The sequence below is a fragment of the Sus scrofa genome, chromosome 9, assembly GCF_054392235.1.
Source record: "Sus scrofa isolate SSC_HxYL_T2T_F1_AM1 chromosome 9, Sscrofa_HxYL_maternal_Yorkshire_Landrace_v2.0, whole genome shotgun sequence".
NCBI lineage: Eukaryota > Metazoa > Chordata > Mammalia > Artiodactyla > Suidae > Sus > Sus scrofa.
In genome coordinates, this window is record NC_139391.1 from 126358220 (window position 1) to 126380330 (window position 22111).

The 22111-nt window shown below is 36.6% G+C and overlaps 1 protein-coding gene across 6 annotated transcripts in view; it reads left to right on the forward strand.

Moving 5' to 3' along the window:
* Nucleotides 1-22111, forward strand: part of TOR1AIP1 (torsin 1A interacting protein 1) — a 51257-nt gene that overhangs the window by 16716 nt on the left and 12430 nt on the right. For 5 of the 6 annotated variants that reach the window (XM_084977810.1, XM_021063744.2, XM_084977812.1 and 2 more), the window contains 5 exons: nt 11133-11174; nt 12225-12311; nt 15740-15796; nt 18121-18162; nt 18665-18733. In XM_084977810.1, the coding sequence (XP_084833936.1) occupies nt 11133-11174; nt 12225-12311; nt 15740-15796; nt 18121-18162; nt 18665-18733 (297 nt within the window). Of the gene's footprint in view, nt 1-11132; nt 11175-12224; nt 12312-15739; nt 15797-18120; nt 18163-18664; nt 18989-22111 lie in introns of all 6 variants that reach the window. The other variant, XR_014816361.1, reaches the window with a different exon arrangement.

Below are 22111 nucleotides of genomic sequence, written 5' to 3' on the forward strand. Positions count from 1 at the left end.
AAGTACAGGTCCCTGTGTGTCTCAGGGGATCCCATATGCAAGGAAGGGAAAGAACCCATCATCCTGGTGATAACTGTGGCTCTGGCAGAAATGAAGAGTAATGACCGCGGTGGCACAAAAAGCAACAACAAAGGCACAGAGTCACACCTCTTAGAAGGTGGGGACTGGAAAGTGCCACTCAAACATAACCGGTGGCAGGCAGCTCAAGTAAGAAAAATGAAAAACTTGTGTGATTGTGCCACCTACTGGAAAACAAAGGAGTCTAACTCTTAACTTATCATTTAATGTGAAATGCACAGAGGAGCAATAATTCATCATTTGAACAAGAAGAACCATAGTAATACTGTTTCACAAAAAGATGACCATTGTCCAGAAACAAAACTGAAAGTCACAAAATATTGTAACCTGAAATATTCAAAATAACTGTCGTGAAGATACTCAATAAAACTCAGTTTAATGCGCTCAGAAATAAAATTAACCACAGAAGGATTACTTTACCAAAGATAGTGAACCACAGCCCCAGCCATCTGAGGTTGAAGAGAGAAATTCTGGAGTTGAAGAACATAATAAATGAGATGAATTCATTTACATAAGAAGTATTAGAAATAGAGCAAACCATGTGGAAGAGAATTAGCTCAAAGATAGAAATCTAGAAACAATACAAAAAGAGGAAAGAGATATTTTAAAAATGAAGAAATCCTTTGAAAGCTGTCCAGCTTGATTAGGAAGGACAACATTAGGCTAATGGGTATCCCAGGGGAGGGAAGCAGAGAGGGTACTTAAATAACAGCTGAGAAAGTTCCTGTTGTGGCTCAGCAATAACAAGCCCAAATAGTATCCACAAGGATGTGGGTTCGATTCCTGGCCTCGCTCAGTGGGTTAAAGGATCTGATGTTGCTGTGAGCTGTGGTGTAGGTTACAGACGTGGCTTGGATCCCACATCGTAGGCTAGTAGCTGTAGCTCCAATTTGACCCCTAGGGAACTTACATATGCCTCAGGTGTGGCCCTAAAAAGCAAAAGAAAAACAGAAAAACGAAACAAAAAAAAAGAAATAATTGCTAAGAATTTCCCAAACCTGGGGAAGGAGGTGGATATACAAACCCATGAAACTAAGAGACACCTAAATTCCTTCTATGCGAAAAAACCTCCAAGACATAATGTTAAAATTGTCAAAATTCAGTGTCATTATTCTAAAGGGATCCAAGGGAAGAAAGGACAGTGACCTACAAGGGAACCGCATTAGGCTCTGAGTAGATTTCTCAGCAGAAACCCTACAGGTCAGGAGGAAGTACAATGACATTCTTAAAATACTGTAAGATAAAAGCTATCACACATGAATGCTCTACCCCGAAAAATTGTCATTCAGAAGAAGGAGAAGTCCTTTCCAGACAAACAAAAGCTGAAAGAGTTTGTCAAGACTAGACCTGGCTTATAAGAAAGGTTGAAAGGAGTTCTTCAGTCAGAAAAAAAAAAAAAAATGACAAATATACACAAAACTTTGAGCAAGGTGGTAAATAGGGCCATAAAAGTGCAGCTGTCTATCAAAATAGGGTTTTAAACCCTCTTATTACATAAAGAGGAAAGGGGGAGGGGAAACAGACTAATAAATATGGCCGCCTCACTTTGATCACTCAGCATTAAAGGGGATAATTTAAGACAACAAAAAACATAAGAGAGGAAGAGGAAAAGGACAGAACTTGCATAGGTAAATGAAGATAGGATACTATCAGTAGAAAAGAAGACTTTTAATTGATACGTTTTATAGAAACCTCAGGGTAAACACAGAATGTGAACATAGAGCAGAGACTCAAAACCTAACAAAAGAGGAAACCGTCTTGGAAAACCATCAAAGCACAGTGGCAGATAGAAGCACAAAGAGAAAGAAACAGTGAAGATATAGATCAACCAGGAAAAAAAACGGTAAAATGGTAATACTAAGTCTTTATCTATCAGTAATCACCCTAAATGGAAACAGATTGCATTCACCAATCAGAAGACACAGAGTGGCTGGATGGCTTGAAAAACAACTGTAGGAGGCACATCTCAACTGTAAAGACAAAGATAGGCTAAAAGTAAAGGGATATCTCTTGGGATGGACTGTGATAGAAGGTTATATAAGAAAAGGAATGTATATATGTGTATGACTGGATTACTTTGCTGAATAGCAGAAATTGGCACAACATTGTAAATCAACTGTACTTCGATAAAAAATAAATATAAAAGAAGTAAAGGGATGGAAGATGATATGCCAAGCAAAGAAACAGCCAAAAGGCAGCTGGGGTGGCAGTGCTCATATCAGAAAAAAATAGACTTTAAGCCAAAAAAGATAATCGATAAAAAAGGATGGTATATAATAATAAAGGAGGCAACTTATCAATAAGACATACAGTAATTAATATAATTGCATCCAACATAGGAGCACCAAAAATATATGAAAGCGATTGTTAACAGATCTAAAGGGAGAAGTTGACAGCAACATAATAATAGGGGACTTTAATACCCCACTTACATCAATGGATAGATCATCCAGACAGGAGGTCAAGAAGGAAACGTCTCAAATGAACCCAAATTTGTATCGAACATTCCATCAATCCAGCAAAATACACATTCTCCAGTGAACATGGAACTTTCCCAAGGATAGACTGTGTATTGGGACTGTATAAAATAAGTCTCAGTAAATTAAAGAAGATTGAAATTATATCATTCATCTCCTCTGAACACAGTGGAATGAAACTAGAAATGAACTACAAGAAGAAAACTAGAAAAATCGTAAATATGTGGAAACTGGACAACTATTGGGTCAATGAAGAAATTAAAGGAGAAATTTTAAAATTCCCTGAAAACAAAATCTGCATCTGTGGGATGCAGCAAAGGCATTACTAAGAGGAAAGTTAATATCAATAAGGCCTACCTCAAGAAACAAGAAAAATCTTAAGCAATCTAACCTTACACCTAAACTAATTAGAAAAACAGATGAAGCCCAAACTTAGAAACTGCATGGTACTGGCAGGAAAAGATACATAGATCAGCAGTACAGAATTGAGAGCCCAGAAATGAACATACACATATATGGACAATTAATTTATGACAAAAGGAGCAAAGAATATACAATGGAGAAAGGATAGTCTCTTCAATAAATGGTATTGGGAAAACTGGACAGCCAAATGCAGAAAAATGAAACTAGACCACTATCTTAAACCACACACAAAAATTAACTCAAAATGGACTAAAGAATATAAGATGAAATCATAAACTTCTAGAAACATATTGTGCACTCTGACATTAGTCTTATCAATATTTTCCTAGATATATCTCTCATGTGAGAGATAGAAATGCAAAATTTAACAAGAGGGATTTCATCAGACTAAAAAGCTTCTGCACAGCCAAGGAAATCATCCGTAAAACTAAAAGACAACCTACTGAATGGGAGAAGGTGTTTGCAAATGATATAGCAAATATGGGGTTGATATCCAAAATGTATAATGATCTCATACAACTACAGCAAAAAAAAAAAAAAAAAAAAAAATTGAAAAAAATGGGCAGAGGTGATAGACATTTTTCCTAAGAAGAAACACAGATAGCTAACAGGCACATGAAAAGATGTTCAGTGTCACTAATTGTTATATAAATGCAAATCAAAACCACAGTGAGACATCACCTCACACCTGTCAGAATTCTTTCATTTTATTTCTTTTTTTTTTTTTTTTTTTTTTTTTTTGGCTTTTCAGGGTTGTACCCATAGCATATGGAGGTTCCCAGGCTAGGGGTCTAATTGGAACTGTACCCGCTGGCCTACACCACAGCCACAGCAACTCGGGACTCAAGCCGTGTCTGCGACCTATACCACAGCTCACTGCAACGCTGGATCCTTAACCCACTGAGTGAGGCCAGGGATTGTACCTGTCACGTCATGATTCCTAGTCAGATTTGTTTCTGCTGCACTATGACAGGAGCTCCCAGAATACTTTAAAAGGCAAAAATAACAAGTGTTGACAAGAATGAGGAGAAAAGGGACCCCTCATACATTGTTGGTGGGAATGTAAATTGGTACAGTCACTATAGAAGACTGTATGGAGATTTCTCAAAAAAATTAAGAATTCCCACTCCTGGGCATCTACCCAGAGAAAATCACGACTTGAAAAAATACATGTACTCCAGTGTTCATTGCAGTACTATATACAATAGCCAAGACATGGAAACAACCTAAATGTCCATTGACAGAGAAGTGGATAAAGAAGATGTGGTGTATATACACAATGGGATATTGCTCAGCCATTAAAAGGAAAGAAACAATGGCATTCGTACCAATATGAATGGACCTAGAAATTACCATACTAAGTGAAGTTAGACAGTGAGACACCAACGTCATATGCCATCACTTACATGTGGAACTTAGAAAAAGGACACTGAACTTTGCAGAACAGATACTGACTCACAGACTTTGAAAAACTTACAGTTTCCGAAGGAGACAAGTTGGGGGTGGGGAGATGGGATGGAGGTTTGGTATGGAAATGCTATAAAATTGGGTTGGAATGATCATTGTACAACTATAAATGTAATAAAATTCATTGGGAAAAAAGAAAAAATAGATGAGCAAAAACATTAAAAAAAAAAAGAATAGAACTATTGTATGATCCAGCTATCGTACTTCTGGGCATTTATCTAGAGAATATAAAAATACTAACCTGAAGTGATATCTACACCATCACCCCTATAATCAATAATAGCATTGTTTACAATAAACAAGTACCAAAACCCGGACAGCTGAATATAAATCAATGAAACTAGAACACACCCTCACACCATGCACAGAAATAAACTCAAAATGGCTTAAAGACTTAAATATAAGACAAGACACCATCAGACTCCTGGAAGAGAACATAGGCAAAACATTGTCTGACATCAACCTTACAAATGTTTTTTCTTAGGTCAGTCTCCCAAAGCAACACAAATAAAAGCAGAAATAAACCAGTGGGGCCTAGTCAAACTGACAAGCCAAAAAGAGAACTAAAAGACAACTTACTGAGTGGGAGAAAATAGTTTCAAATGATGCCACTGACAAGGGCTTAATCTCAAACAACTTATACAACTCAACAGCAAAAGAGCCAACAACCCAATGGAAAAATGGGCAGAAGACCTGAATAGACATTTCTCCAAAGATATAAGGGTGGCCAACAAGCACATGAAAAAATGTTCAACATCACTGATTATTAGAGAAATGCAAATCAAAACTACCATGAGATACCACCTCACACCAGTCAGAATGGCCATCATTAGTAAGTCCACAAATAATAAATGCTGAAGGGGGTGTGGAGAAAAGGGTACTCTCCTGCACTGTTGGTGGGAATGTAAGCTGGTATAACCACTATGGAGACAGTATGGAGGTACCTTAGAAAACTACATAGAACTGGCATATGACCCAGCAATCCCACTCCTGGACATATATCCAGACAAAACTTTCCTTGAAAAAGACACATGCACCCACATGTTCATTGCAGCACTATTCACAATAGCCAAGACATGGAAACAACCCAAATGTCCATCGACAGATGATTGGATTAAGAAGATGTGGTATATATACACAATGGAATACTACTAAGCCATAAAAAAGAACAAAATAAAGCCATTTGCAGCAACATGGGTGGAACTAGAGACTCTCAGACTGAGTAAAGTAAGTCAGGAAGAGAAAGACAAATACCATATGATATTACTTATATCTGGAACCTAGTATATGGCACAAATAATCCTTTCCACAGAAAAGAAACTCATGGACTTGGAGAACAGACTTGTGGTTGCCAAGGGGGAGGGGGTAGGACAGATTGGGAGTTTGGGGTTAATCAATTCAGACTATTGCCTTTGGAATGGATAAGCAATGAGATCCTGTTGTGTAACACTGGGAACTAGTCTAGTCACTTATGATGGAGCCGGATAATGTGAGAAAAAAGAATGTATATATATATATGTGTAAGTGGGTCACCATGCTGTATAGTAGAAAATTGACAGATTGCTGTAAACCAGCTCTAATGTAAAAAAATAAAAATCATTATATTAAAAACAAAAAACAATAAACAAGTACCCATCGACAGATGAATGGATAAAGAAGATGTGGTATGTGTAGGTAGTGGAATACTACTCAGCCATTTAAAAAGATGAAATTCTGCCATTTCTAGCAATGTGGATAGACCTTCAGGGCATTGTGCTAAGTCGTTAGATAAGTCAGAGGAAGACACATACGATTTCATTCATATGCGGGGTATAAAAAACTAATAAAAAATAAATGAACAAACAAAAACAAACATGCAGATACAGAGAACAGAGTAGTGGTCATCAGAGGGAAAGGGGCAGTAGGGAAGGTGAAATGGGTAAGGGGGATCGACTGTATGGTGACACATTGAAAATAAGCTTTTGGTAGTAAGCACATTGTAGGGTATGTAAAAGAAATGTAATGGTGTACACATGAAACTTATAGATCACTGTTACTTAAATTTTTTAAGAAGTTTTTAAAACTACAGACCCGTATGTCTCATGAACATAAGGTGCAGAAATCTTCAACAAAAATGTTGTAAATCAAATTTTTTAAAGTGCAAAAAGAATTAATACACTACAACTAAATAGGATTTATCCCAGGTGTGCAAGACTGGTTTAACATTTGGAAATCAGTGCAATCCATCACATCAACAGACTAAAGAAAAATCATATGCTTGTATCTGTAGATGGAGAAGAAAGCATTTGACAGAGTCCAAAACCCGCTTATGATTAAAAACTCTCAGTTAACTAGGAATAGAGAGGAACTTTCTTAATTTGATAAAGACTGTCTACGAAAACTGTAGCTAACTTTCAGTTTAGTGGTTAGAAACTGGAAGCTTTTGTATTAGCATCAGGTACAAGGCAAGGATGCCCTCGCTCACCACTTTCTATCATTGTGCCAGAAGTTAAAAGACAGAAGGAATTAAAAGGTATACTGATGGAGAAGGAAGAAATAAAACTATCTTTAATTGAAGATGACATGATTGTCAATGTAGAAAATCCAAGAGAATGGACAAAAACAACAAAAACAAACTGGAACTGGAACTAATAAGCAATTATGCAAGGTTTCAGGATGCAAAGTTAATGTATGAAAGTCAGTCACTTTCTGGGAGTTCCCCTTGTGGCGCAGCGGAAATTAATCCAACTAGTATCCATGAGGATGTGGGTTTAATCCCTGGCCTTGCTTGGTGGGTTAAGGATCCAGTGTTCCATGAGCTGTGGTGTAGTTCGCAGATGCAACTTAAATTCCATGCGGCTGTGGCTCTGATGTAGGCCGGCAGCTGTAGCTCCAAGTCAGCCTCTAGCCTGGAAAATTCCATATGCTGCAGGTGTGGCCCTTTAAAAAAAAAAATTCACTTTCTTAAATACCAGTAATGAACAAGAGATTTGAAATTACGAACGCATTATAATTACTATTAGCATACCCCCAAATGGAATAGATGCAAAATTTAACAAAATACGTACAAGTTCTATATGAAAAAAATTGCAAGACTTTGATGAATGAAATCAAAGGACTACTAAATAAATAGAAGTCTTGTGTTTATGGGTGGGAGGACCCAATGTGGTCAAGATGTCATTTCTTCCCAACTTAATCTATTGATTCAATGCAATCCCAATCAGAATCCCAGAAAGTTAATTCATGGATATTAACAAATTGGTCCTGAAGTTTATATGAAGAAACAAAAGGCCCAGAATAGGGCCAATATTGAACACAATATTAAACACAATATTGAAGAACTAAGTAGCAGGACTCAACTTCAAGCTAAACTAAACCAAAACTTACAGTAATTGATACAATACAATGGAACAAAGTGAATCTTTTCAACAATTGGACCTGCAACAACTCAACATCCACATGCAAAGCAAAAAAAAAAAAAAAAAAATCGAAACCCAGATCTTAACACCTTTCACAAAAATTAACTCAAAATAGGTCACAGACCTAAATGTAAAGATAGAACTATAAAACTCCTAGAAGATAACGTAGGAGAAACCTATGTGACTTTGGGTGTGATGATACCTTTTTAGATATAAATCGGAGGCATATGCGTGAAAGAAATAATTCATAAGCGGGACTTCATTAGAATTAAAAACTTCTAGTCAGCAAAAGACAGAGACAAGGAAATGAGAAGGCAAGCTACAGATTAGGAGCAAATATTTGCAAATGACGCACCTGAGAAAGGACCATTATCCAAAAAATATGCAGGAGTTCCCTGGTGGCCTAGCAGTTAAGGATTTGGCATTGTCACTGCTGTGGCTTGGGTTTGATCCCTGGCCCAGGAACTTCTGCACACCAGCATGCCATGCGTGCAGCCAGATACAAACACACACACACACACACACACACACACGTATTTGAACTCTTAAAAATTAATAAGAAAACAGAAAACTTGATTTAAAAACAGATCAGGGAGTTCCCGTCGTGGCGCAGTGGTTAACGAATCCGACTAGGAACCATGAGGTTGCGGGTTCGGTCCCTGCCCTTGCTCAGTGGGTTAACGATCCGGCGTTGCCGTGAGCTGTGGTGTAGGTTGCAGACGCGGCTCGGATCCCGCGTTGCTGTGGTGTAGGTTGCAGACGCAGCTCGGATCCCGCGTTGCTGTGGCCCTGGCGTAGGCGGGTGGCTACAGCTCCAATTCAACCCCTAGCCTGGGAACCTCCATATGCCGCGGGAGCGGCCCAAGAAATAGCAACAACAACAACAAAAAAGACAAAAGACTAAATAAATAAATAAATAAATAAATAAAATAAAATAAATAAATAAAAAAAAATAAAAACAGATCAGGAGTTCCTTTTGTAGCTCAGTGGGTTAAAAATCCAGCTAGTACCATGAAGATGCAGGTTTGAACCCTGGCCTCACTTAGTGGGTTAAGGATCCAGTGTTGCCGCAAGCTGCAGTGTAGGTCAGAGATGCAGCTTTAATCTGGCCTTGGTGTGGCTGTGGTGTAGGCTGGCAGCTGCAGCTCCGATTTGACTCCTATCCTGGAAACTTCCATGTGCTGCAGGTGTGGCCTTAAAAAGAAGAGAAAAAATTACTAAAACTTTGAAGCAACCAAGATATCTTTTATTGGTGAGTAGATAAATAAACATGCAGACAATGGAATATTATTAAGTGTTAAGAGATATCAAACCGTAAAGAGGCATGGAGGAACCTTAAATGCATCTTATTAAGTGAAAGAAACCAATCTGAAAAGGCTGTATGATACATACTGCGTGATTCCAACTATATGACATCCTGGAAAAGGCAATAAAAAGATTGCCTTGAGACAATAAAAGGATTAGTGGTTGTCAAGGTTTGAGAGGGAGGAGTTACAGGGGGGACGATGGATTGATAGGTGGAGCACCGAGGATTTCTAGGACAGTGAAAATACTGTGTATGATACCATGATGGTGGATACATGTCAGTAAACATTTGTCTGAGCCCATAGAAGGTACACCATCAACTGTAATGTAAATTACAGTCTTTGGTTGATTGTGACGTGCTGGTGTAGGTTCATCATTTGTAAGAGATGTACCACTCTGATGGGAATGTCGGTAATGGGGAAGGCTGTGTATGTGTGGGTGCAGAGAACATATTGAAAATCTCTCTTCCCATCTCCTTAACTTTGTGTATCTTAAACAGCTCTAAAATTTTTTTAATTCAAAATAATTTTTAAAAAGTTATTAATTGTTCACTATGTCTTATTATAACAAAACTGATGCAGGGGTAGAAAGGTAGTGGACTGGAAATCAGAAGCATCTCTATTCAAGTGCTTTTTTGTTATTTGTTGGTCCTGACATCCGTAGACAAGTCACTTAATATCTCTGAGCCTTACCTATGCTAGTATTTCCTTTTGACACCATAGGAATCGGAGATCAGACTTGAAGTTTTTTGAACACTATTTAGCAACATGCACATATTAAGTAAGGACTTACTGTTATTAAGTAATGACTAAGACATTACCGTTGACTCAAGAAAATATCTTGTGTTTGCGTACTATGTGAATGGTTGTGTAAAGGAATATAGCAAAACTACCATACAAAAAAGAAATACTATAAAAGGTATGTAGTTAAAAAAATAAAACTTCAAAAAAGGAACAATACCTTTTTGTGTGAATGGAAATTTAATAAATTTTAAGGGAATAGCACTAAGACAAGTTTGACTTTCCATTTTTCACTTGGGGAAAAAAAGATAAAATGAAAGGACAGTCCTTCTAAGGAAAGAGTAGCATAGTATTATTAGCAATTTTCTCAGTTAATTTTTTTTATAGCAGAAATGCTGGCAAATACTCATTTGCACTTGACACTCTTGAGTAAGAGTAGTTTGACTGGTAATATACCAAATAATTAAATTGATTTACATAAAAATTTCCAAATTCACCATATTATGTGTGGGTAGTTGCCTTCTGCAATAGAATTTTTTCTTTTGAAAGGCAAATAGGGGTTAAAATCAGTAAAAGAAAATCCAAAAGCAAACACAAATTTTCAGCTTTGTGGAAAGGTCTGGTTCATGCTACTTCTTAGATGATTATTCAGCAATATTTTAGCCCAATTGTGCAATGCCTTTATGTTAAAAAAAATTCAGAATAGCTTGTGTAAAAACACTGCATTTAAAGTTTTTTTGACACCTTTTTCTCATTTATATTTGTCCAAATTCTCTCGCTCTGAGATATAATAGTGTATGTGGACCTGCTGGGAACAGAAGAGTTTCTTTATCTTTCTTACATCCATTTTGGGTACACGGATGATTAAAGAGCTGGGTTTTCATTTCTGTTGGTGTGGCTGGCTTTTCAAAGGAGTGTGGGGAATCTAGCACATAAGAGAATGAGAATGCTGTAAACCTATAAGGACAGGGATTTTTACTGACATAGTTTCATGTTTTCTACAAACACAGGTTACAATAGTACCATAGACCTCTGGGTGAAGGAAAATTAAACTCTGATTCCAGTTTTTAGCATACTTATTCCTAAAATAATGTAAAGGGAAATAATAGATTCTTTTTTTATCATCTAACAGGAAAAAAAGTTTGGCGTGATATTATGTTCACTTTCCTAAATTAGATGTTTTTATTTATTCCTAAGCTTTAGCTCTTGCTGCTATATTTATCATGTATGCTTTTCTCTTCCAGAAGCCACCAGTGTCCAACAGAAGGTCAATTTCTCTGAAGAAGGTATTTTCTTTTAAATTATCATGCAATATAGTCTAAATCTTTTTCTGTTAATATTAGAAGCAATTTTTATAGGTATTTAAGAGAGAGTGCAGAAAAGTGTCTTCGGGGAAAAAAAAAAAAAAACCCTCATGCTTGTCTAAACTGTTAAATGGACAAGTAAAATAGGATAAAATGAGTGATGAAAGCCTTTATATGCATTTTAAACATCTTTTGTCTGTTTGAGTTAATTTAACCAAAGCTAGTATTTTCCATTTCTGGCATGTGCTGGCCATTATTTGTGGTATTAAAATAATTAGTTTTCCAAATTCTCCTAACCAGTCTGTGGTTGAAGAGTACAGTAAAATTTGGTACATTTTTAAGCTTACCATCATGTGAGATTAGTCACTTGCATACTGAAATTTTGTGGATGAGTGTATATGTACACACACCCCCTTCATAAACACACGCACACGTATGTGCATATACTAATCTAGTCTGAATTTATATACTAACTCTGTATTTTTCTTCCTTATAAGGTAAAACTTTTCTTCTGTTTAATGCTCATTTGTTTACTTTTCAACTCTATATTAAAGTCTCAGAATATAATCATTGATATTACTCCGAATATGTCTTTGGAATATAATTATGTACCTGAAAGAACATAAAATAAAAGGGCTCAATTTTATTTAGAACTTCCTGACTCAGGGTAGTAAACATAAAATAAATGGAAATTCAATATTCGATGGCTTATTTATTTATTTTTGTCTTCTTAGGGCCGCACCCGCAGAACATGGCAGTTCCCAGGCTAGGAGTGGAATTGGAGCTGTTGCAGCCAGTCTACACCACAGCCACAGCAGTGCCAGATCCTTGACCCACTGCGTGAGGCCAGGGATCAAACCCGAGTTCTCAGGGACACTAGTGGGGTTTGTTTCCACTGAACCACAGGAACTCCCTATATTCATTGGTTTAAAAGGCTCCATTAATGTTGAATTACTTGTTTTTAGTTTTTAATCCAGATTTTTAGAGCTTTAGAATTAAGACTATACTAATATATTTTTTGTTTCTTTTTAGGGGAAACTGAAGAAAATGATCAAGACAGCTCTGACAGTGATGTTACTACTGTTAAGTTCAGATCCAGAGATTCTGTTGCATCTGGAGGTAACACTACTTTATGTACTTATGACTCTTCTCTTAGGAACTGTATTTTTAGTTCAAGTATAAAAGTATTCTGTGAATTTGCTTTTTTGAAAAATACTTTACAGTATTTATTAAATCCACTTTTTTAAAAGTTGCATACTTCTTTTTAAATGATTTTTATTTTTTCCATTATAGCTGGTTTACAGTGTTCTGTCAATTTTCTCCTCTACAGAAAAGTGACCCAGTCACACACATATATATATATACATTCTTTTTCTCACATTATCCTCCATCATGCTCCATCGTAAGTGACTAGATGTAGTTCCCAGTGCTATACAGCAGGATCTCATTGCTTATCCATTCCAAAGGCAATAGTTTGCAACTATTGACCCCAGATTCCCAGTCTATCCCCCTCCCTCCCCCTTGGCAACCACGAGTCTGTTCTCCAAGTACATCTTTTCTGTGGAAAGGTCCATTTGTGCCATATATTGGATTCCAGATATATGTGATATCATATGGTATTTGTCTTTCTTTTTCTGACTTATTTCATTTAGTATGAGAGTCTCTAGTTCCATCCAAGTTGCTGCAAATGGCATTATTTTGTTCTTTTCAATGGCTGAGTAATTTTCCATTGTGTGTATATACCCCATCTTCTTAATCCATTCATCTGTCAATGGACATGTAGGTTGTTTCCATATCTTGGCTATTGTTAATAGAAAAGTTGCATACTTTTTAATATTTATTAAAATTACTAATTCCATGTATATATCTGATTGGTAATGTAATATCTAAATAAACAAAGCCGAGGTTCCCATCATGGCGCAGTAGAAACGAATCCGACTAGGAACTATGAGGTTGCAAGTTTGATCCCTGGCCTCACTCAGCAGGTCAAGGATCTGGCGTTGCTGTGAGCTGTGGTATAGGTCGCAGACGTGGCTTGGATCTGACATTGCTGTGGCTGTGGTATAGGCCAGTGGCTACAGCTCCAATTAGACTCCTAGCCTGGGAACCTCCATGTGCTGCAGGTGTGGCCCTAAAAAGGCAAAAAAAAAATGTAAAAATAAATAAACAAAGCACATTTTACTTTGTTTTGTTATTTATGGAACATGAGATATTTTTGTGCTCAAAAGAAGAGTTATTTGTGGTTTTAAAAAAGTTTTATAGAGAAACTGTTCACATTGGCATTGACTCACTACACTGTCAGGAGTGTTAACTTTTAGGAAGTTTCAGTGTACTTAGATTACCTCTTTTATCTCTGAATTGTTCAAATCACACCAAGTTAGCAGTGACAGTTTTTGATTGTTGATGCTAATTTATGTTTATGTTTATTCAAGGAAAGAGTTGACTTGAAGGAAAAAAAAAATCAACTTGAGGCTTATGAGGGTGCTGGTTAAACTTTTAAGCTGCATAAACAATAAGTAATTTTATATTTTAGTCCTGTTAAATATAAATATAAGATTAACTCTGCTTATCCCTCACTACCTTTTGAGAATTTTTGTGATTCCTCTATTTTACTTAATTATTCCACTTCAAAAATAAGCTCCAAAGCTGGTTTATGGGCATTTGGTATTCTGTTTCCCACTCTTCCTTATTTTCCATTCTTTCCTGATACAGAAATCCCAAAGGAGAAATGCAGCACCCTAGGGTAGTGGTTCAGAACGTGGGCTCTGGAGCCAGAATCCCTGGGTTTCACTCCTCTGCTACTAGCTTTGTGCCCCTCAGGCAGTTGCTTTACTTTTGTGTTCCTCAGTTTCCTCATCTGGGTTATGAGGTTAATTTACTTAGAAGGTCTGAAACATAGTAAACACTGAAATTAAGTGCTATTGTTAGTTTTCATATACGCATAAATAAAGCTCTAAAAATTAAATACTAATTAAGCCATTCGTATAGCCATTGCTACCGGTGCTACCTTTGAAACATCATAAACCCCAGGCTCCGTGATCCCTTTAGAATTGCAATAAATTCCTACTGAAGCACCCATAACCCTATGCAGAAGAAAACTCTAGCTCAAGAACAAAGAGGTGAAGCATATTAAGAAGAATACTCGGCGTTCCTGTCGTGGCACAGTGGTTAACAAATCTGACTAGGAACCATGAGGTTGCGGGTTCTGTCCCTGGCCTTGCTAAGTGGGTTAAGGATCCGGCGTTGCCGTGAGCTCTGGTGTAGGTTGAAGATGCAGCTTGGATCCCACATTGCTGTGGCTCTGGCATAGACTGATGGCAACAGCTCCAATCAATTAGACCCCTAGCCTGGAAACCTCCGTATGCCATGGGAAGTGGCCTAGAAAAGGCAAAAAGACCAAAAAAAAAAAAAAAAAAAAAAGAATACTCATCTTTCTAGATTAGCTTCTGGACCAGTTATTGAAGAGGTGCAAGAAGACCCATTGGAGTATAGGAAGAAAATATTAGAATTTTATGTGTATATCTGTTTTATTTCATCCATTCTTGTTTTATATATAATGCATTAGTTAATATTTTAGTAATGCTTGTATTATGTATTACAAAGAAAAATGTTTTGGAGATTGATGCCTACAGTTTTTTTAGTTACAGAAGTACACTAACAAAAATACTTAGTCACCACCTGGACATGTCAAATGCTTTTGCCTCCAACATAGCAATATGATCACTTTTAAACATATTTTATTATAAATTCCACTTTTAAATGAAAAACATTTTTAAGAAGGGAAGACTGGGGTACCCTGGTGGCTCAGAAAATAAAGGATCTGGCGTTGTCACTGTAGCTGCTCAGGTTGCTGTTATGATGCACGTTCAGTCCCTGGCCTGGAAACTTCCACATGCCACAGGTACAGCCAAAAAAAAGAGAAGGGAAGACTAAAATACATAATGTATTGACCACTCCCAAGAAAAATTAAAGGCAAAATGGATGGTAATGATTTTAAGAATATCCATTATTATAAACTTTCAAAATTTTCCCTAACTCAAAGGTTTCTTGTCTCATTCACCTCATGCCATGTTCTATATCTTGTTTTTTTTTTTAAAAAAAGGTAGATAATTTTTAAATATAATGTGACCCTTTGGAAACTTTTTAAAAATATATTATACATCCAAAAGTTGAATTCCCTGGAGTTTATCTGAATTTTTGAGGGGAGGGTGCTTCACCCGCAATACATGCAAGTTTCCAGGCTAGCAGTCAAATTGGAGCTGTAGCCATCGGCCTGTGCCACAGCCACAGCAATGTAGGATCCGAGCTGAATCTGTGACCTACCCTACAACTCACAGCAACACCAGATCCTTAACCCACTGACCGGGGCCAGGGATCAAACCCATGTCCTCATGGATACTAGTCTGGTTCATTACTGCTGAGCCATGCCAGAAACTCCTATTTGAATAATTTTGCCCTTTTGATTACTCATTGTTCTCTGGTGAAATGTGCATTTAAAAAGTTAAACATTCTTTATTAAGTGTATAATATTTCTTTTTTATTTTTAGACCAAACCACCAGATCATCAAGTCAATATCCAGAATCACTTTGGCAGTCATCGCAAAGTAAGTTACACCATAATTTACACCCTTGAAGTCTGCCTGTCACTGTGGTCAAATGCTATTCTTATTTTTGAAGATCCTCTTTTGCAGTTTAATGTAAAATGTTGAAATTGAGGTATAATTAATGCTAAAAAAAAACTCACTTTGTGTATTGAATTTGCTTCTTGAGTTAATCATCTCTGAGCCCAACCTTGAATTTGAATTAAAAAAAAAAAAACCCAAAACTATGGCTTTCTATGATTTGTTAAATGTCCTTATAATATAAATTTGTTGATTGTTTTAGTTTAATTAACTAATATAGTAATTTGAACCTCCTTATATGGTGTAATTTCAACTGTGTTCCAGAAGTTTGGAAGGATGAATAAATAAGTAATACATCAGGTATAGTAAAAATATTAATGGTAAGTTAGTTGGTACATATATAAAAGTCTTTCAGCCTTGCTTACAACTTCGCAAATTTTCGTAATACAATGTTGAAAAAATATAACACATAAAAAAGATTGGAAGTAATAAAATGCTAACAATGATTTGTTCAGGATGGTAGAATCATTGTTGAAATTTTTCCTTTAGTTTTTTTCTATATTTTGCATATTATGTACAATGGATATATATTTCTTAGATTAAGCAGAAATTACAGTTTTTTTCTTTTTTCCATTTTTAAGTCAAGTCCCAGAATTTGAATTAATTATTAAATAAACCAAAAATATCCTTGAATGTAAAATCTTCAAGGATTTTTTTTTTCCTTCCACATCACCGTTTTAAAAATATGAAACTATTTTTAATGAAAAAGTGTTTGGAAATCTCTTTTATAATTACTGTGTATTATACTTTATATTTTTAGTGGATTCTTGGTTTAGAATTTAAACTGAGACAAAACAAAAGCAACTGAAACAGAAATAAATCATTTATAGAAAATTATCCTCTGAATCATCTTGGATATTTGCCCTTTTGTTATTCTAAATCTTTGATCTTTGGAAGCTCTGAAATGTGTCTCCCGTTATTAATTATGCTGTAAGTATGCAATGGAATCCCTCTCAGTTATGGAAGATGATTTGTTTTTATACAGTTAGGTGATCAATATATATTCCTTTGAATCTAAGAGGCCATTGTTTTTATGTATCACTGAGAAAGAAAAACCATCCATTTAAACTGTTACCTACCATAGATTATAAGATGCAGCCCTAAATCAGAGGTGTTTTTTAAAAATTACTTTTTAGAATCAGTGACAGATAATATTAAAAAAAAGCATGTGTCTAGGAGTTCCCATTGTGGTTCATTGGGTTAAGAACCCAACATAGTGTCTGTGAGGATGCGGGTTTGATCCCTGGCCTCACTCAGTGGGTTAAGGATCCGGTGTTGCTACAAGCTGTGGCATAGGTGACAGATGAGGCTCAGATCTTGCATTGCAGTGACTATGGAGTAGGCTAGCGACTCCAATTTGACCCCTAGCCCAGGAACTTCCATATACCACAGGTGTGGCCATAAAAAGAAAAGGGAAAAAAAAAAAGCATGCGTCTGCTTTTTTAAAAAGTTACTTTGTTAGTGTAGACTGCAAACTGACCTGAAATACATATATCTGTCTTACTCATCATGATTTTCCCTATAACGTTTTGTATATAGTAGGCACTTAAAAGACATTAATGAATTTTTTGGTTGCATTTCTGCAGTGGTACATCTCTGTTGCATTTGTGGTTAGAAAAAACTTAAGTTGAACATACTTTTATGTTATATTTGTATCAGTAGGTAGAAGTAACTTGTTTCTTCAGGACACATTTGGAAATTTACAGTGTTATAATTGTTTGAAATACAATTTTCTAATTATCCCGGTGTATCATTTTACAGTTGTCCTTTAAATACCATCCCAAAACATGAAGTAGCATCATTACTTCATAGCTGCTTTGCCGTGTGTACAAATTTGCTTATATAGTATATACCATTATATGTGAACTGCCTGGGTTTATATCTCTGTCCTTCTACCTTTAGATATGTAATCTTGGGCAAATTACCAATTTCAGTTTCCTTATTTGCAAAATAGGCTTAATAGTATCCACCGTATAAAGTGTGAAAATTAATAAAATTATACCTGGTACCTGGTAAACATTCAATACATTTAGCCCCTATTTGATGGCTTATTATCCAATTCCTGAGTATTTTGAAATTTTGAAAAGGGAAAATACGTATGTATTGTATATGTTTGGAACTGATGGAAGAAGGATTTTTTTTGTTTTTGTTTTGGGTATCTGTAAGTAAACAAGCAAAATATCTGTGTGACATCTTCATTTGTTTTAATTTCCAAATATGCTATGACATTGTCTTTGTTTTTTCAGGTGGAGACTTTATAACTCTTGATAAGCAGCCATTAGTGCTAAGTAAGTGGTTGGATGTCTCTTCTCTTATCAGTCAGCCAATTTTAAGCCAGTCTTATTCAGCCAATAAAAATTTGAATAGGATTTTCAGTCATTTTACCCCCTTTGCCTTAAATTGGCGTTATATGTTGTAATTACTCTGTGATGTGGAAATGTATTCAGGACTACTCTACCAGAAATAATTCATTTACAAAAGCAAATAGTTAACTTTTTCTTCTGAATCGGCACCACGGTGTTAATGAAGTTCAGGGTTGATGAATGCAGTCATTCTCACAGACCTTATCAGAGCCTTGCACATGGTTTTTGTCTCCGTGTTTATTTGCTGCCTCTTTTGCTATGAGAGGCAGTTCCTCCTCACTGATCTGATCCTTTGACATTATCTTTTACTTTGGAACCTATTGCTTTTGCTGTGCCTTTTTGATAAATTTGCCTTGTAACACTAGGGTGTAGTGTACATTTTCAAAGTATGTGAAATGATATCTTGATGTATATCTGTTTGTCTCAGGCTCGGGATATCAAAAAAATCCGCAGCAGTGGGTTGAACAAACAACAAGAATAAGGACTAGGATGCAGAGTAAGTTGATAAATCTCTGTTATTGAAGGAATTTTATTTGCTGTTTTCTTGATTATTTAACATATAAAACTAGTTCTTCAGGTAAGCATTTGGATTGTTTGTGATTTCATTAATAACAGATACCTATGATTACTAGTTTATTTAGTTCCATCTACTTGAACTGGCAGGAGACAGACTGGGAGAGTATAGCAGTGTGAGAAAACCAGGAGTCTGCACCTGACCAGTAGTCAGTTCTGTCTGGCAGCAGCACAGTCTGTACGTAAAAATGAAATTCTACTCTGTTAGTACCTCTTTTTTATTTTTAACAGATTATTTGCTTTTATGTAAATAACTGCATTAGAGCAGGTTTGAATACCCATTATTTTAAGTAATAAAGGGTGAAATCCTTAAATTCTATTTTCAAGTTTGGGTTTAAAATGGATTAAATGTCACAGGATTTAAGAAATAAGTAAGCGTGATACAACCATCATGCTTTGAATAGAGTGTCTATCGTAATTTCTATAGCATTGTCTACCTTAAACCTTGACTGTATTTAAAAGAAAAATCCATGCCATGCCTTAAGTGACCTTTAACCTCTACCTCTTCCTTACTTATGTAACCACAGTAGGTCTTGAGGTCATTAGATATTCCCATACTTTTATTTAGAGAATATAAAAATCCCCATCAGGAGTTCCCGTCATGGCTCAGTGGTTAATGAATCTGACTAGGAACCATGAGGTTGCAGGTTCGGTCCCTGGCCTCGCTCAGTGGCTTAAAGATCCAGCATTGCGTGAGCTGTGGTGTAGGTCGCAGACATGGCTCAGATCTGGTGTTGCTGTGGCTCTGATGTAGGCTGGTGGCTACAGCTTCAATTGGACCCCTAGCCTGGGACCCTCTACCTGCCGCGGGTGTGGCCCTAGAAAAGACAAAGACAAAAAAAAAATTAAAATAAAAAAAAATAAAAATCCCCATCGTATAGCTTCTTTTTTTATTTTGCTTTTTTTTTTGTGTGTGTGGGGAGTTTGTTGTTGTTATTGTTTTTTTGGCCATTCCTGTGGCACGTAGAAGTTCCCAGGCCAGGGATCAAACCTGTGATACAGGAGTGACAATGCCAAGTCCTTAACTACTAGATAAGCAAGAAACTTTCGCCATCATACAGCGCTTGCTTATGAAATGACTAAATCTAGTTGGTTAAGGTAAATATTCTGGCTTTGTTTTTCCAGCAGTAAAGTAGTGACGGTCATAATTCATTTTTTCCTAGCAGTGAAGTTTTGCCCTGCATATAAGTGAGTTCTTCAGCTTTTTGTCCTCACCCTGCTGTTGGCTGTCATCTCCTATTGCTGTGTATTCTTGTTCTTAGAAAACCATTTCCTGGAGTTCCCGTTGTGGTGCAACAGAAAGTGAATCCAACTAGTACCCATGAGGACGCAAGTTCAATCCTTGGCCTCAGTCAGTGAGTCAGGGATCCGGTGTTGCTGTGAGCTTCAGTGTAGGTCACAGACGCAGCTTGGATACTGCGTTGCTATAGCTATGACGAAGGCCAGCAGGTGCAGGTCCAATTCGACCCCTAGCCTAGGGACTTCCATATGCCGTGGGTGCAGTCCAAAAAAGAAAATAAAAAAAGCATTTCCTCTTAAAATTTGTTCTTCTTGATCTGTTATAGTTAGCTAAATATTAATTATTCAGCTTATTAGGATTATGTTTATAACCAGTATCAACAATTAAAACTTATTTTGAAGATCTGAGGGATACTCTTGGAATCAAAACTGTATGAGTTTAAGTATTTATTGCTATGAAAAGCTCCAGAGTCTTATGTTACTTCTTACCTCTTAACTGTATATTCTGGGTAATTAATATTAATTAGATAATTACTTCCAGAAAAGTGAAATGTAGTACATATTGTTGTCAAAAATGTTTGTACTTTTTTTTTTTTTTTTGTCTTTTTGCCATTTCTTGGGCCGCTCCCACAGCATATGGAGGTTCCCAGGCTAGGGGTTGAATCAGAGCTGTAGCCACCAGCCTACGCCAGAGCCACAGCAACGCTGGATCTGAGCCGTGTCTGCGACCTACACTATAGCTCACGGCATCGCCAGATCCTTAACCCACTGAGAAAGGCCAGGGATCGAATTTGCAACCTCATGGTTTTTAGTTGGATTCGTTAATCACTGAGCCACTACGGGGAACTCCAAAAAATGTTTGTACTTTTATTTTCTCTAATAAGACACTGTACAAATACAAGGCAGAAGGGAAAAAATTGTATTAAAGATCAAGTTAATGTAGAAATAGATTTTTATGGTTGCTAAATCGATAGCACATTTGTAGTATTTTATCTGTTTGCATTCCTTTGCCTTAAGTGTGTATACTTAAGACTTAAATAGTTGTATGCTGATTGATAGCCCTCTACCATATATATAGGACTTTGAGAGTTAAACAGAAATTATATAGCAGAAGTTTGCACATTAAGATGCAGATAAAATGTTTTAGATTTTTGACCTCCCAAGGACTTTAAGATAAGAACAGTGAGAAAGAAGAATTTTCAAAGTAGAAGACTACAGTGGTTTCCAAACAGCCTTTTAGATTCCTTTTCAATCTAAGATCATTTGAAAAAGCTTTTCCTTAGCATTCCAAGATTCATATCTCATTGTCTTTAACTATACACTTCTGCCTACATCGGTGAGAAAAAAAAAGTCATTTTCAGATTTAGGTATTCAAGAGCCTCGGACTTTAGATCATTATGATCAGCCTACGTTAGCACCAGTTCCCTGGGTAGACAGGTCCCAGTTTAGGTTTCTCCCTGTATCCAAACCTTTTGGGAAAGATAGAACCGCCGTCTTTATTTTTCTTGTTTCCCAGGAGATAAAGCAGTGAGAATAAGGAAGACTGTCTATGGAGAGTCAGACCTCTGAGTCTGTGCTTCATTAAAACACATGCTTTGGAAGCTGTCTCCAAAAGTGGTGTAGAGAAAAGAGGAGAGTTTCGGGTTAGAGCATTGGGTTCCAGCCCCAGCTCTTCTACTTACTGATTGAGTGATCTTGATAAAGCCACTTAACCTTTGTGGACCTCAGTTTTCTTATCTTTAAAGTAGGGACAATAGTGCTTATAACTAGGTGATTCTAATGAGCTTGTTTTTGTTTTGTTTTGTTTTTGTCTTTTTGTCTTTTCTAGGGCAGCACCTGCAGCATATGGAGATTCCCAGGCTAGGGATCTAATCCAAGCTGTAGCTTCCAACCTACACCAGAGCCACAGCAATGTGGGATCCAAGCCACGTCTGTGAAGTCTAATCAAAGTCTAATCAAAGCTACACCACAGCTCATGGCAGTGCCGGATCCTTAACCCACTGAGTGAGGCCAGGGATCGAACCCGCAACCTCATGGTTCCTAGTTGGATTCGTTAACCACT